The sequence below is a fragment of the Pholis gunnellus genome, assembly GCF_910591455.1.
Source record: "Pholis gunnellus genome assembly, chromosome: 14".
In the NCBI taxonomy this organism is placed as follows: domain Eukaryota; kingdom Metazoa; phylum Chordata; class Actinopteri; order Perciformes; family Pholidae; genus Pholis; species Pholis gunnellus.
In genome coordinates this window covers 16713394-16725620 of record NC_136541.1, presented here as the reverse complement: position 1 = coordinate 16725620, position 12227 = coordinate 16713394, and the positions used below count along the sequence as shown (strand labels likewise).

At 42.9% G+C, this 12227-nt stretch overlaps 1 protein-coding gene across 2 annotated transcripts in view; it reads right to left on the bottom strand.

Annotated features, from left to right (window-relative positions):
- The window catches only part of arhgap21b (Rho GTPase activating protein 21b), a 33151-nt gene that overhangs the window by 16499 nt on the left and 4425 nt on the right, over positions 1-12227 (bottom strand). For both annotated transcript variants that reach the window (XM_079173144.1, XM_079173145.1), the window contains exons 3-7: positions 7913-8095; positions 7726-7747; positions 3453-3545; positions 2624-2702; positions 2484-2538 (exon numbers count right to left, since the gene is read on the bottom strand). In XM_079173144.1, coding sequence (XP_079029270.1) covers positions 2484-2538; positions 2624-2702; positions 3453-3545; positions 7726-7747; positions 7913-8095 — 432 coding nt within the window. The remainder of the gene's footprint in view (positions 1-2483; positions 2539-2623; positions 2703-3452; positions 3546-7725; positions 7748-7912; positions 8096-12227) is intronic.

The window sequence follows — 12227 nt, the reverse complement described above, 5'->3', positions numbered from 1 at the left end:
TCTCTCTCTCTGCCTCCCTCCCTCCCTCTGCTATTGCTCACATGACAGCAGCAGCAGCTGCTGATTATACATTCAGCTGTGATGGTACAGCTCCCCCTCCCACTCCTTCCTCCTCCTCCTCTCTCCTTTTCCCTTAGAATCAACCTGTGCTAAACACAGGGACAGTCAGCTGATTTTATCTACTGGTTTTAGCTCATCATTCATGCTGTTCCCTCTTTTTCTTTTTTTTTCTCCCCCGCTCAGTGTTTCCTCCGATTTCCTGGCGTTTCGGTTCCCTCCTTTTTCTGCTCCCTGAATGTACACCCTCTCCGTCTCTTTGCTAAGCAACTGCCGCCCGTCTCCAAGCAGTAAGTGTGCGCTGCCTCCTACAGTGTAATGTCATCCGGCTAGCATCACCGCTAATCCTCTTGTTTTTATGGACAGCCCTCATCAGTTTGCCTGCCTACATTAATAGATTTCTTTTTTTTTGTTGTGTGTGTGGCTGCTGGCAATTGATGACGCAATGCTGTGGCCAGTGTTTTCACAACACACGTGTACGATACAGTGGTCTGTGTAGATGGTTAATGGTAAAAATGGACAGCAAGAGGGAAGAGGGGCGGAGTTATCCTAGAGGAAAGAATATTACTAATAATAAATGTAAGAAGAGCGATAAGTGGATGTGAACAATAATGTATTATTCTGTGACATTACAAGTTTAATCTTAATGGACTCATGATATAATGTTTTCTCTAAATAATAAAGAGCATTTACCTCAAGTTTAATATGTTTCAGTGAAATGACTGCTTGCATATTTTTTAGGAGGATGTGGCGCTTAAAGAGAGACTGGTTGTTACAACAATACATATTGATATTGTAATTCTGGATGCCATTCAATCTCCATGATTATTAATTGACATTTTCCTATCAAGTGAAATATGAGGATTCAATCTGGACATTAAGAATCAACAAGGGAACATTTCAGGTAAAGCAAACAGCCGAGCTCTCACATTACATAATTCATAAACAGGCCGTCTGATAACAATAAGCCCTTGGGAGGAGATTCCTGAGCATCCTGACAAAGCACTTAATGTTGTGTGCTTTAGACGTGGAACAGATAAGTGCACCTTCGCTTTGCTCTGAATGTGCAGAATGCATAGTGGCTGCGAAACAGCTGCCTGTAGTATGCATAAAGGGTTAATGATAAGATCAAACGTGCACACGCTACGAAGGCCCATCTATGCACTGGAAATATTTGGGTGACATGCTAGAACTATAATTAAAATTAAAATGTACCTTACAGTTTTTTGGCGGAGCATTGTTAGTTCAAAGAAAGACAAATATATCATGTGAAGCCTAATTGGATTAAAGACATTTTCAGGGATGATCATTGCCTTTTGCAATATGACAATTAAATAAACCTTCATTTAACTACATTACCTTATTTTTATTCCACCACACAAACACATTATTGACTAAAAGATGTAAGAGGAGCCAAAATAGAAAACATTAAAATAGCAACTTCCTGCACTGAAGACTCAACTTTAGATCACTTTTTTCATATCCCGAAGCATCTCAGTCCAGGGTTCATACACACACTATTTAGTTTCCACCTAAAATGTAATATTATTTTTTTATGGCATATATTTTACTCTGATGAATAATCTATAGCCTTTAGTTTAATAATTTAACTTTCTATATTTTAGGCGCAAATCTTCAGCTATTTTCAAACTGTTGTAGAAGTTACGTGTCACTTCCACTTCTCTTAAAACAATCGACTCACAAACACTAACTGTGTCATCTGCTTCTGTGAAAGCAGCCATAGATACCCCGAGTCATGACCAACTGATCACTGTTGTTTCACTTCATTTCCAAGTTGGGTTTCTATTTCATTAGGTACGGTAAAGGAAGTCCGTCTAGACGTCTGACAGCCATCAAAAATATCACACATGTATTTAACTACATGACCACAGAAAACAGGTGTTGCTTCTTTTGACAGTCGTTAATCTGCCACAGCTAACAAACCACTAAGGCTGTCGCATGTGCGGCAGTGATCCATATTGCCTCAGTGCATTTAGGAGTTGCGTAATGAGCGCAACAACTTTTCTACAACTCAACTGTTTGATGCAGGCCCGTTTTGTGTCGACCTCATTTTTTGCTAAATGCACCCTCACCTTTGTTCCATCATCTATACAGATGGAGCTGTGTATATTACACCCTGATATGTCTGTTAGATATTTCAATTAGGCCATTGTGGCAGTAATGTCAGCAGCAGTTTGAGGACAGATTACAGAGAGTCCGCTCTGGCCTGATTAGGAAGCCTAGATAGGGAGGTCTGATGGGATATGCAGGGTCCCAGCATCTCATGACTACTGTCCCAACATGAACTCTGTAAAATAGAGCAGCTATGAAAGAAAAAAACACTTTCAAAACTGAGCTTTTATTTGTTTTAAAAGCAAGGTAACATGAAGTGTACCCCATCAAGAAAATAGGATCGAGAAACGTACCAGTTGCAGTATATCCTCATCTTTTGGCATCACACAAAGTTCTAGAAAGTCCCCACTGTTGGAGAACAAAAAGAGATTTACAACAGTGAAGACACACAGGCGGACCAGTATCATCCATACAAATGAATGTTAAACCTCACCTGTCTTGGATCAAGGATATAACCTCACAATAGGCCTTCCCAATGATGCTTGCTCCGTTCACCTTCACTAATCGATCACCTAATAGGCGTTAAAAAAAACAGCAGTGATGACATCAGTAACAGAGGGGTCGGGTAGAAGTAAAAGACTGAGTTTATCCTAAAAAAGTGTTTTTTGTGGTGTTTTTTTTATTTATTAGCCAGAATAATCACATTGAGATTTTGAATCTCATTTACAAGAGGAGTCCAGGCCAAGATGGCAGCGTAAAAAGTTTCACACAAGCACAACATAAAAACACAAATAACAGAAAACAAAAGCAGACACACACACACACACACAAATATCATAAAATAAGACGACAGACGTAACATAAACTAGCAGATTGCATCAACCAAAGTATTATCAGTCAGGACAAGTACAGTCAGTGCTATAATAATCCTTTATCCTGTTTTTAAAGTGAAATAATCTAAATCTAGATAAAATCATTCACCTGATGTTGAGGTTTGCAGTAACTGTGCTGAGGGTTCCTACTAAAGCAGAACATCTCTGGTGTATCTCCCCAGTAAAGAGGCACAAAAAGGATGCACGCTGTTAGGTCACCAATGAAAACTGCACAGCTTGCATTTTTTTTTCTTCTTCTTTTTTTGCTGACAACACTAAAACATCAGTGCAATTACTTAAGAGGGAGTTTTGTGCTCTGTATGACATCAGTCACAGGACTATGCCCGGGCACTTGTGGTGTCATGACTTCTGAGTACTCACACCCCCCAATCAATCTCTGCTAGGTGTTGGTAAATGAAGGAGACCGATTGGTTGATGATTGGTCATTACCTGTGCAAAGCCCAGCTCCGTGACCGGGGCCTCCTTCCTTGACTTGCTTCACGAAAATGGTGTCCATTGGTTCAAGCCTGTTCCGCTGCCTCCCTGATGAAAAGAGTCGGGACGTATCACACAACAAATCACGTAATGCAAAGACATAAAAGCAAGTCAATTGTATGGGTAACAAAATGAAAGCTGAACTTGAAAACGTGAAAACAACAAACTACCAAACCTACTAATGAGAGCCAGACTGAGCGGTAAATAGTTTCCTGACATTTAGGCGAGAAGAGAGAACAATGGCTGTGGATGAGAATGAGAGAGAAACTGGGAGGTTTGTCACGAGATCTGGAGACATGCGAGTCAGACGGCAGAGCAGACGGTGTTTTGGCCAATGCATGCCCGTATTACAAACATCTTTTTTTCAATAGATATCAGTAATTGACTCGGAGAAAAAGAACATCTCAGAAGGGGATACGGTGTGTGTGGGGGGGGGGAACCTGTTTGCTCATGCTGCTCCTGTCTCCTAGCAGCTGCATGGCTGCAGAAAAAGAAAATGAAGGAAAGAAAAGAAAGAGCGAGGGGGTGAGAGAGAGAAAGAGAGACTGAAAGAAGGTAGAGTGACAGCGTGCTCAGCTGCACAACTCCCACTCTTTCCTTATAAAGTGAGAAACAGCTCTGGGCACAGCCAAAGAGTGGCTTCACCAGTAGTTAACATTCTGGTAGTGAGTCAGTGCTCGATGGCTCACTAACTGAAGTGACCAACATGGGAACAGGCACGGTAGCTTCTTAAAAGTCCTGACATGATCAATAAAAGAAGTTAAACATTCTTAGTGTCAAATGAAACATACATTTAGGAGAAACAACACTTTTGGCCCTGTTAAAGACACAATATTGCTATTTTTTCTTAATGTTTTGTGATCAAGCCATGGAATAAGGGGACTCGGCCAATCAGGTTGCTTAGTAAGACTTTTAGTAATTAATCAATAATATAATAATCAGCAGTAATCTGTAAACCTCACAGACACACCTTTGCCTCCATTTTTCTCTCTTACACTTACACTTACACACGACTACTCATGCAGAACCACATCCTGGGGACTCACATTATGTAATACTGCAACAGGAGTCCCACATAGCTACAGCAGCAAGACATGTGCCCTCTGGTGGCATGCTAGAGAACTGCACCACTAACTCCACAATGGAGCCGTTCATAAACCCATACATGAGCCACGTAAATATTTAAATGCACAGTGACACACAATATCTGAAGAACCAAACATTTGTGCATTGATAGTTTGCATTCTTCAACTTGCACTTACTTTATCAACTTAACGCGCAGCAACTGTACAAAAGGAGCAAAACAAATGACTTAATTATTTACCACCCACTCATACACATCATACATAAACTCACCACCTCACTAATGGTGTTAGCACCTAATCAGTTACACTCCGCACATTTTGGGAAATGCTTCTTATTCGCTATATTACCCCAAGCTTAGATATGATTCATATTTCATCCCTGTGTGTTCACACTAAATGTTGTGACTGTTCCTTTAAAAACGTAGAGAAAGCCCCGTCCAAGCAAAGGAAAACATTGCCAGGTTTCATTTGCACAACTTAAATCAGTTGAGGAATACAATGAGTGAGGTTTGTAAGAACATGACTTGCCCAAAGGGCCTGCAGTTGGCTTGTGTACATGCTAATTAACATTGAAGACTATAAATTGGCAGAGTGATCTGTGAGTCAAAAAAACAACTAAACTTGAATCAGAAAACACTGAAGAAAGCCTTCAATCAGCTCGCGGTTTCAAAATAAACACTAACAACAGCGCCTGTGTACAACGGGGCACTTACAGCTAAATGCAGACTAAATGACCGCTGTGATTGCGGTAAAAGACAACTTTTCCCAATGTGAATGAGGGAAGAGTTGACAAGAGAACATTAGATCACAAAGTGCACCCAAACTTGACCCCAGGGCCGTGACTACAGAGCTTTGTCTTGAGAAGCAGGAGACTCGAACACAATAAGAGGATTGATGGTGGTGCGGCCCCGTGGAGGGACAACAGCGGCACACTCATAACCTTGATGCAATGTTTTTATTCATAAATCAGTGTTTTGCCTTCTTCAGAATAAAACTTCCTCTAAATAATCAGTTGTGGGAAAAGGCAGTCAACACAATGACATCATTCATTTCTTCCAGCAAGGCGATGGGCCAAGCAAGATTGTTTCCCCTGTGGCTTAAACCGTAAAATATAGACACAAGACTCTTTCTACACACAACGGTCTAAAACTGAACTACTCAGTGGACTTCTCATATCCACAATCCAAGTTGTCGTATAGACTAAATATTACAGATAAAGTGTACTTTTAATCTGAAGTGATTTATGAGTAAATAAGACTGCGTGAGAGCTACAAGCCTGCGGCTCGCCGCTCCCTCCTTTTGATTTCTGCCTACTGCTGTGTCTTTGATGTGGTACTGAGACAGGCTAGCCCAGTCTGGAGTAAAAATCATCCCACGTTGTCTCCAGCCTCCCCCCCCCCCACCCCACCTCCCCCCTCCCTTTTCAATTCTGGCTCGCTGCCTATGAGCCCCCGTGTCCGGCATTAAGCAACTGCCAGGATTCTTTAATATTCTCCGGCTTACTCGGTCAGAAGCAACAAAGCTCCAGACAACAGGGCCTTCTGAAGTGTTTTGAGTTTTTGGGTGCAACATAAATCATGACTGCTTTAAAAAGGGAGGTGGCTGCGCTGAACGGTTACATGAAGTTTAAATTTGAACACTGATCAAACTCTGCGTGTGGGTGACAGACTCAAAACACCACAAAACCATCGTGTCTCACGGTTTTGGGCAGATGCTGAACTTGGACTGCTATTTAGAGCATCAAGATAAAAAAAAAGAAGCTTCGTTGTGGCTTAAAGGCTGTTAGTGTGTTTGCTGGATATTTGTGTGCAGATCTCCACGATTCACGATGTACATACATCATATACAGTCCGTTCAGGAAGCAACAATTATCATTAGTGCAGGTCTATAAACAGATTCAAGCACGTGTCTGTAATTGTTTGCTTCCTCAACATGTTCAAGATGAATTGCAGCGGTGCTTTTCTTTGTACTAAGGAATATAGACTTCTAATAGAAGTACCGACTTCCACATGAATGAATTCCAGAGACAGCAACCTCCTCACGGTAAACAAATGGCCACAGAATAAACACAGAGCTCCGCCCACTAAACAAGCTAGTGGCACATCACACTGGGACGGGACCGGCAGTAACGCAGTTAAACTCAATCAAAGATAATTCCTATCGGGGAAATCTGAATGAAACACATTCTCGTTGGAGAAGCCCTGAATGAGTTCATCTTCTGCTTCATTCATGAAGAGCCTCACAAAAGATTTGAAAGGTTTCCTTCTTGGCAACCGTACAGGGCTGGAAACTCAATTCAGACTTTCAAATCTCTTGCTTGATAAAAGTCAATTTGTGATGCTTTGGCAATAAGCGGGCCACGGGTCAAGATTAAACCTCACAGACATACTAATCAAAACGTATCACCATCATCATTCCTCTGGATGTAAAGTTAAGATCACGAGTTCTGTCTTCAGCTAAACTGCCCTGACAAAAAGAGCTATTTCTATAAAATAATCTAGTTACCGCCTATGCTTGTAAATGGTAAATGAACTTGTACTTGTACCCATCAGAACTAACTGAGTATTTTGGGGTTAAGTGTCTTCCCCAAGGACACGTCGACATGGACTAGCGGAGCCGGGGATCGAACCGCCGATCCTCCGACTGAAGGATGAGTCCAGTGAAAAATGACAAAGCACTAACTAGGGGGGATATTGGGCATGCCAAAAAGTGAGTGGACATTTAAGTTAAGTTGCGCACTGCCTTTAGAGTTTATAACCTTGGGTTTGATGTAAGGCTGGTCGGTATGAGACAAACAAGAGGAAATAGAATCCAACACGCACCCAACCCAGTAACATTGAGGCCGTCTCTTTCTGACAGCCTCTTTTTACGGTGAGGGGGGGAAAAGCAGCAAGAACAACACAATACGAAGAGGTGGCTCGGTGCAGGACAGAAACAGGTGGTGTTGACCAAACCTTTCATGCTTTCACAAAGGTCAGTGACACACAGGAGCTGCATTGTCCTCAATTCATAAGGAAGCAAAAAGAGTGAAAGCGTGGATGGATTAAGAGTCATTAGAAGTGAGGGGCACTACGCTGACTCAGCGGTGCTGAGGGGCGGGCATGAGGAGAAACGGACGAGGGTTTTTTTTTTTTTCTGCTTACCTCTGCGGCCGTGATCTTCCTCCTGAAACAAACACAGAAACACTCGAGTGACTTTGTTGTTTCACGGTCACAGAATTTAGGTGCCAGTCTTTTTATTGACTCGGTGTAATCTTACATGATAAGCAAACAATACTCAGGTGTGTGAGACTCAGACAGGTTTAATAGCAAATACGATCCTTCAATTTACCGGGAAGCAGTGCATGGTGGACTCTGGCGGGTACACGATGAAGTGCCGCAGGGTGAAGCCGAACCCGTGGGAAGTACGCCGCAGACGCACGGTTTTGGGTCGCGGCCATGAGAACGCCTCGTCGTCTGTTGGGTATTGCGCTGCGGGAGAATCGGCCATGTTCCTCCACTCTGGGGATTCATTCTACACAAAAAGGGAAAAGTGGAGAAAAAAAGGAATTTAAACGGAGGAGTCCTACTTTCATATTCACGCTGTTGAGGCGGGAAACAAATGTAGCTCTGACATCTTACAATGTAAAGTTTAAATATTGGAATACCGCAACAATGTTACTAAAACACCACCATCACTAAAGTCATCATGTAATTGAATTGGTTCCAGTTGGACATGGTTTAGGGAACGGGCTTTGGAAAGCATAAAACGCTGTCCAGTGTTTACAGCAAAGTCACGTTATCCCATTTTCACAGCTGGAGAGCAGAGCATGTTGGGCCTCAGGGCTTTGGACACCCCCGTGTTGTTTACTGGCTATTTATAGCCTCACACCTTTGTGGATTCATGTGTGCATGTGAGCAACCCCTCCCACTCAGGTCTCCCCATATCATATTCCCTGCTCCAGTAAGGCTTTAAAGGAAAACTCTCTCTTTTGTATTGCCACACTGAAAAAGGATCCTCACCGTGTCTCAAACAAACCCCTCCCCCCCCCCCCCCCCGGACTTTCCCCCACAATGTGAGGAATTTGATGAGCTTGCATTCACACTATCTCTGCAGATGTGTTGAGCAAAATGTCAGAAAATCAGAGTGAATTACTTGCATGTAAACAACTAGGACACGCAAAGAAAAAAACTCCCAGGAGAAGTAGTTTGTTCTTATAACAACAACCTCAGACTATGTCACAGGATGAGCAGTCCGCCTCACACTCAATGTTTCATTCTAAAACACATTGTGTGCCTGGAGGTGTGTACCAAAGCGTGCTCTCAATCTCAGCAACAAAGCTTTTTTTTCTGTTTTCAACCATACGTGTCTGAAAGAGGCATTGACAAGCTACTTGGATAAAAGCATATTTATTTTTTTAGTGGCACCCAGAGCTGTTATAACACACAAGGAGTTCAAAAGTGCAACCTGCCGAGAGTAAGGACTCATAACACCACAGTGGATGGCTGGGAAACAGGCCTGCAGGTGCAGCTGACGCGCATGTATTTTGATGAAACTAGCAAAACAGGTTTTACTGTGAACAACCAAGCTCTGACTGTTCCTGTGATAGAGCCACTTCCATGTTGTAGTCTGTGTCTGTACACAGCGGCGGGGCCTTGACGCTACGAGGAAACATTCAAATCACTTGTGGAGATATGACAATTCATCAACTGGATGTTTGAAATGCCTGCGTAGTTGCCCCCCTCCCGGTGTCTCCGGGGCAAGCCAATCCCAGTCAACTGGATCTGATCTAGCAGCCAGTGCACTGGGCGATTTCCAACCCTCTGATCTTTAGATATGGAGGACAGAAGGGAGTGTGGGCCTCCCCACAAGCGCATGCCAAGCATAGTTATCATTGCCACTTGCATAGTTAATAGCGTTGTGACATTCCAGGGCAATAAATCCTAGACCCACATTCATTCAGACACATGCATGGTTTACCCCTTTACCCAACATAAAAAACCCACCAATAATAAGGATGGAGATTAGAACAAAGTAAGACTACGATGTAAACCTGGCTGACCGGATTAACTGTGAGAAGAGGTCAAAAGGGAATCAACAAAAGGAGAACAATTATGAGACTACTTTTACTTTTACTTCAAAAGGAAAAAGCACACAAAAGAGAAAACACATCAAAACACACACCTCTTCTGTCCTGCCCACAAATGAATACCTCTCACCCATTTATGAATCACCAGAATGCTAGACTGATGTTTGCACTGGGTGAGGCAGCTGGGAGAGAGTTTTCAGTGGGCAGATGCTCTTCTGTTGGACATTTCTTGGATTCGAGTAGTGATAAAACGATCTCCGTCCAGATGAGCATTTAGTTTAGATTAGCACAGTTTCAGAAATAATCTCCGCTCATACGACCGTGCCCGAAAACATCACATGACCATTCACATGCGCATGCCGGTGTGTAAGGGCTGATAACACCGCTGGAGACGGGAATTGCTGCAAAGCACTCGGACAATAGCTTGCTAAAGCGGTTTCCACTGCGTTTTCAAACGGTTTAGGGGTTATGAACATAGACTGTATATCAGAGGTGGACGTAGTCATCGTGACGCCACGCATTGGTTCATGGACTTATGTTTAAATGTTTAAATCAAGTGTAAAGTAGGGTCATTTTCTCATAGACTTCCATACAATCTGATTGTTTTTGCAACCGAAGGAGTCGCCCCCTCCTGGCCCGCAGAGAGAATGCAAGTTTTAAGACACCTTCGCATAGGCTCCACTCGGCAGAACCGCAGGTTGCCGCCTGGTTCTAAAACGCCGGAGAAGTATGGACACTAGACAGAAACCTAATGCGTTTCAAAAAAAAGAAAAACCCATAGTAGTGTGGCATCAGGGTGACCGGTTAGTCCCAAAACACAACAATGAGCCACACCATTGCACTAGTTGACATGTTACTTCAATATAGTGTACGTGGGCACTGCTGTTAATTGAGTGATCCATAATATATTTACTATAGAGCACCAAATGTGTATTAATCTGCATTAGAAAACTACAATGCCCAGTAGTTTTAGGAAATTACCGGGCTTCTTTTAAAAATGAAAGCAAATATGCATAACCTGTTTTTAAGGATTTACGTCTTGAATATGAACGAACGTGCTTGGGGGCTGAAAGCCGCAGACAAACGGGAGAGTTGAGAAGAAATACTTTTGTTTTAGTCTTTTTCAGGGATCTGCTGTCCCCAAATAATGAAGGAACACCTCAGGGCACCAGTACAAAACTATCCACGGCTGGTGTTTTTTTAATCAGGTTTCATGCGTGGCTACCATACAATAGCACCGAGACGCCTGCCATGCAGGGCTATAGACAGTTTTGAGAGACATGTGACATTGTGAGACATTTCCTTTTGTTTCACAGTGCAGCAATGTTAAATGAACCAAGACTACAAAGTCAGCCCCATTCTCATCCATTTTAGATTGAAGCTTTTCACAGAGTGGTCATTTTTCTACAACTACATCGGTGGTATCCCGACCACAGAGGGCAGGCAAACCAATACCACCCACTAACATCAGATATTTCAGGGGGAAAGCTGTACAGGCACAGCTGTTTACACACCACAAATGTAGTTATCTCGAGGCTCGGTACACACTGAAAAAAAAAGAACTGGAATTTCCACCTCGTTCATTCGAACAAATATGAAACCACACTGCATGGCCCCGTATGTTTAAAACCCCCTGCTGACATCACCTAATGACATATTACAAGCAACACATGACATCAGACAAGTACACAGTCTTGAAATGTGAAGAAACCTAGTTCTCTGCCGGCTGCTAAATTCCACACAGCATCCCGTTCAAACCGAGCACTTAACTGTGAAAAGCCTGAGATAATAATAGAGAGGGCCGCCGGTGAGACCTGGGCGTTCCAGCCGTGCGGTGCAAGACACGGTCAGGAGCATCGTTACTCCGCCCATGTGGACACGTGGTGTGTGCTTTGTGCACACCAGTGCCAGGTTAACGTAGAGATGAGACACAGGAGAGTAGGGATGCGCCAATTTAACGACCTCCGATCAAGAAACAAAGCTCGCGGGTCCCAAATAAGCCGCGGAGAAGCAACCATGAAGACATTTGGAACAATTAAGACGCGCATCATGTTGTAAGTCAGCACGCTGCTCGGTGTAATCGCAGTGACCGACAGGACAGAGCTCAACGCTAACGGAAGGTTGCATTGACATTAAAGATGTGTCTGAGCTCTACTCAGTAAAAATGAGTTTCCATCACTCACTGAGCATATTAGTCGGGACATAAAAATGCACCTGCTGGATTCCTGACTATTAATTTGAATGTAAACAAAGCCTCTGTTGAACATATTACGTTTCCTCAAGAATCTTTTGTTTTGTGAACAACCAAATTAAAGTTTAAACTGTGCGTATGGTGGCAGTCATTTTGGAAGATTTGCCACGCTTGAAAGGATCTAAAACCTTTCCTTTAAAGCTATAAACAACCCATAATGCACCAGTTTCTTGCAGTAATGTAATAGGCTCTCTTTGTAATTCAGGGGCTGGTGCTTGCTCCATTCTAAGAGCACCTCTGCTGTTGTGAAAACACAAATGTTTTGTCGTCAAACATCATCCAATCCTGAAAAACAACGCCAAAATATCCACATAAATTGCCGCCAA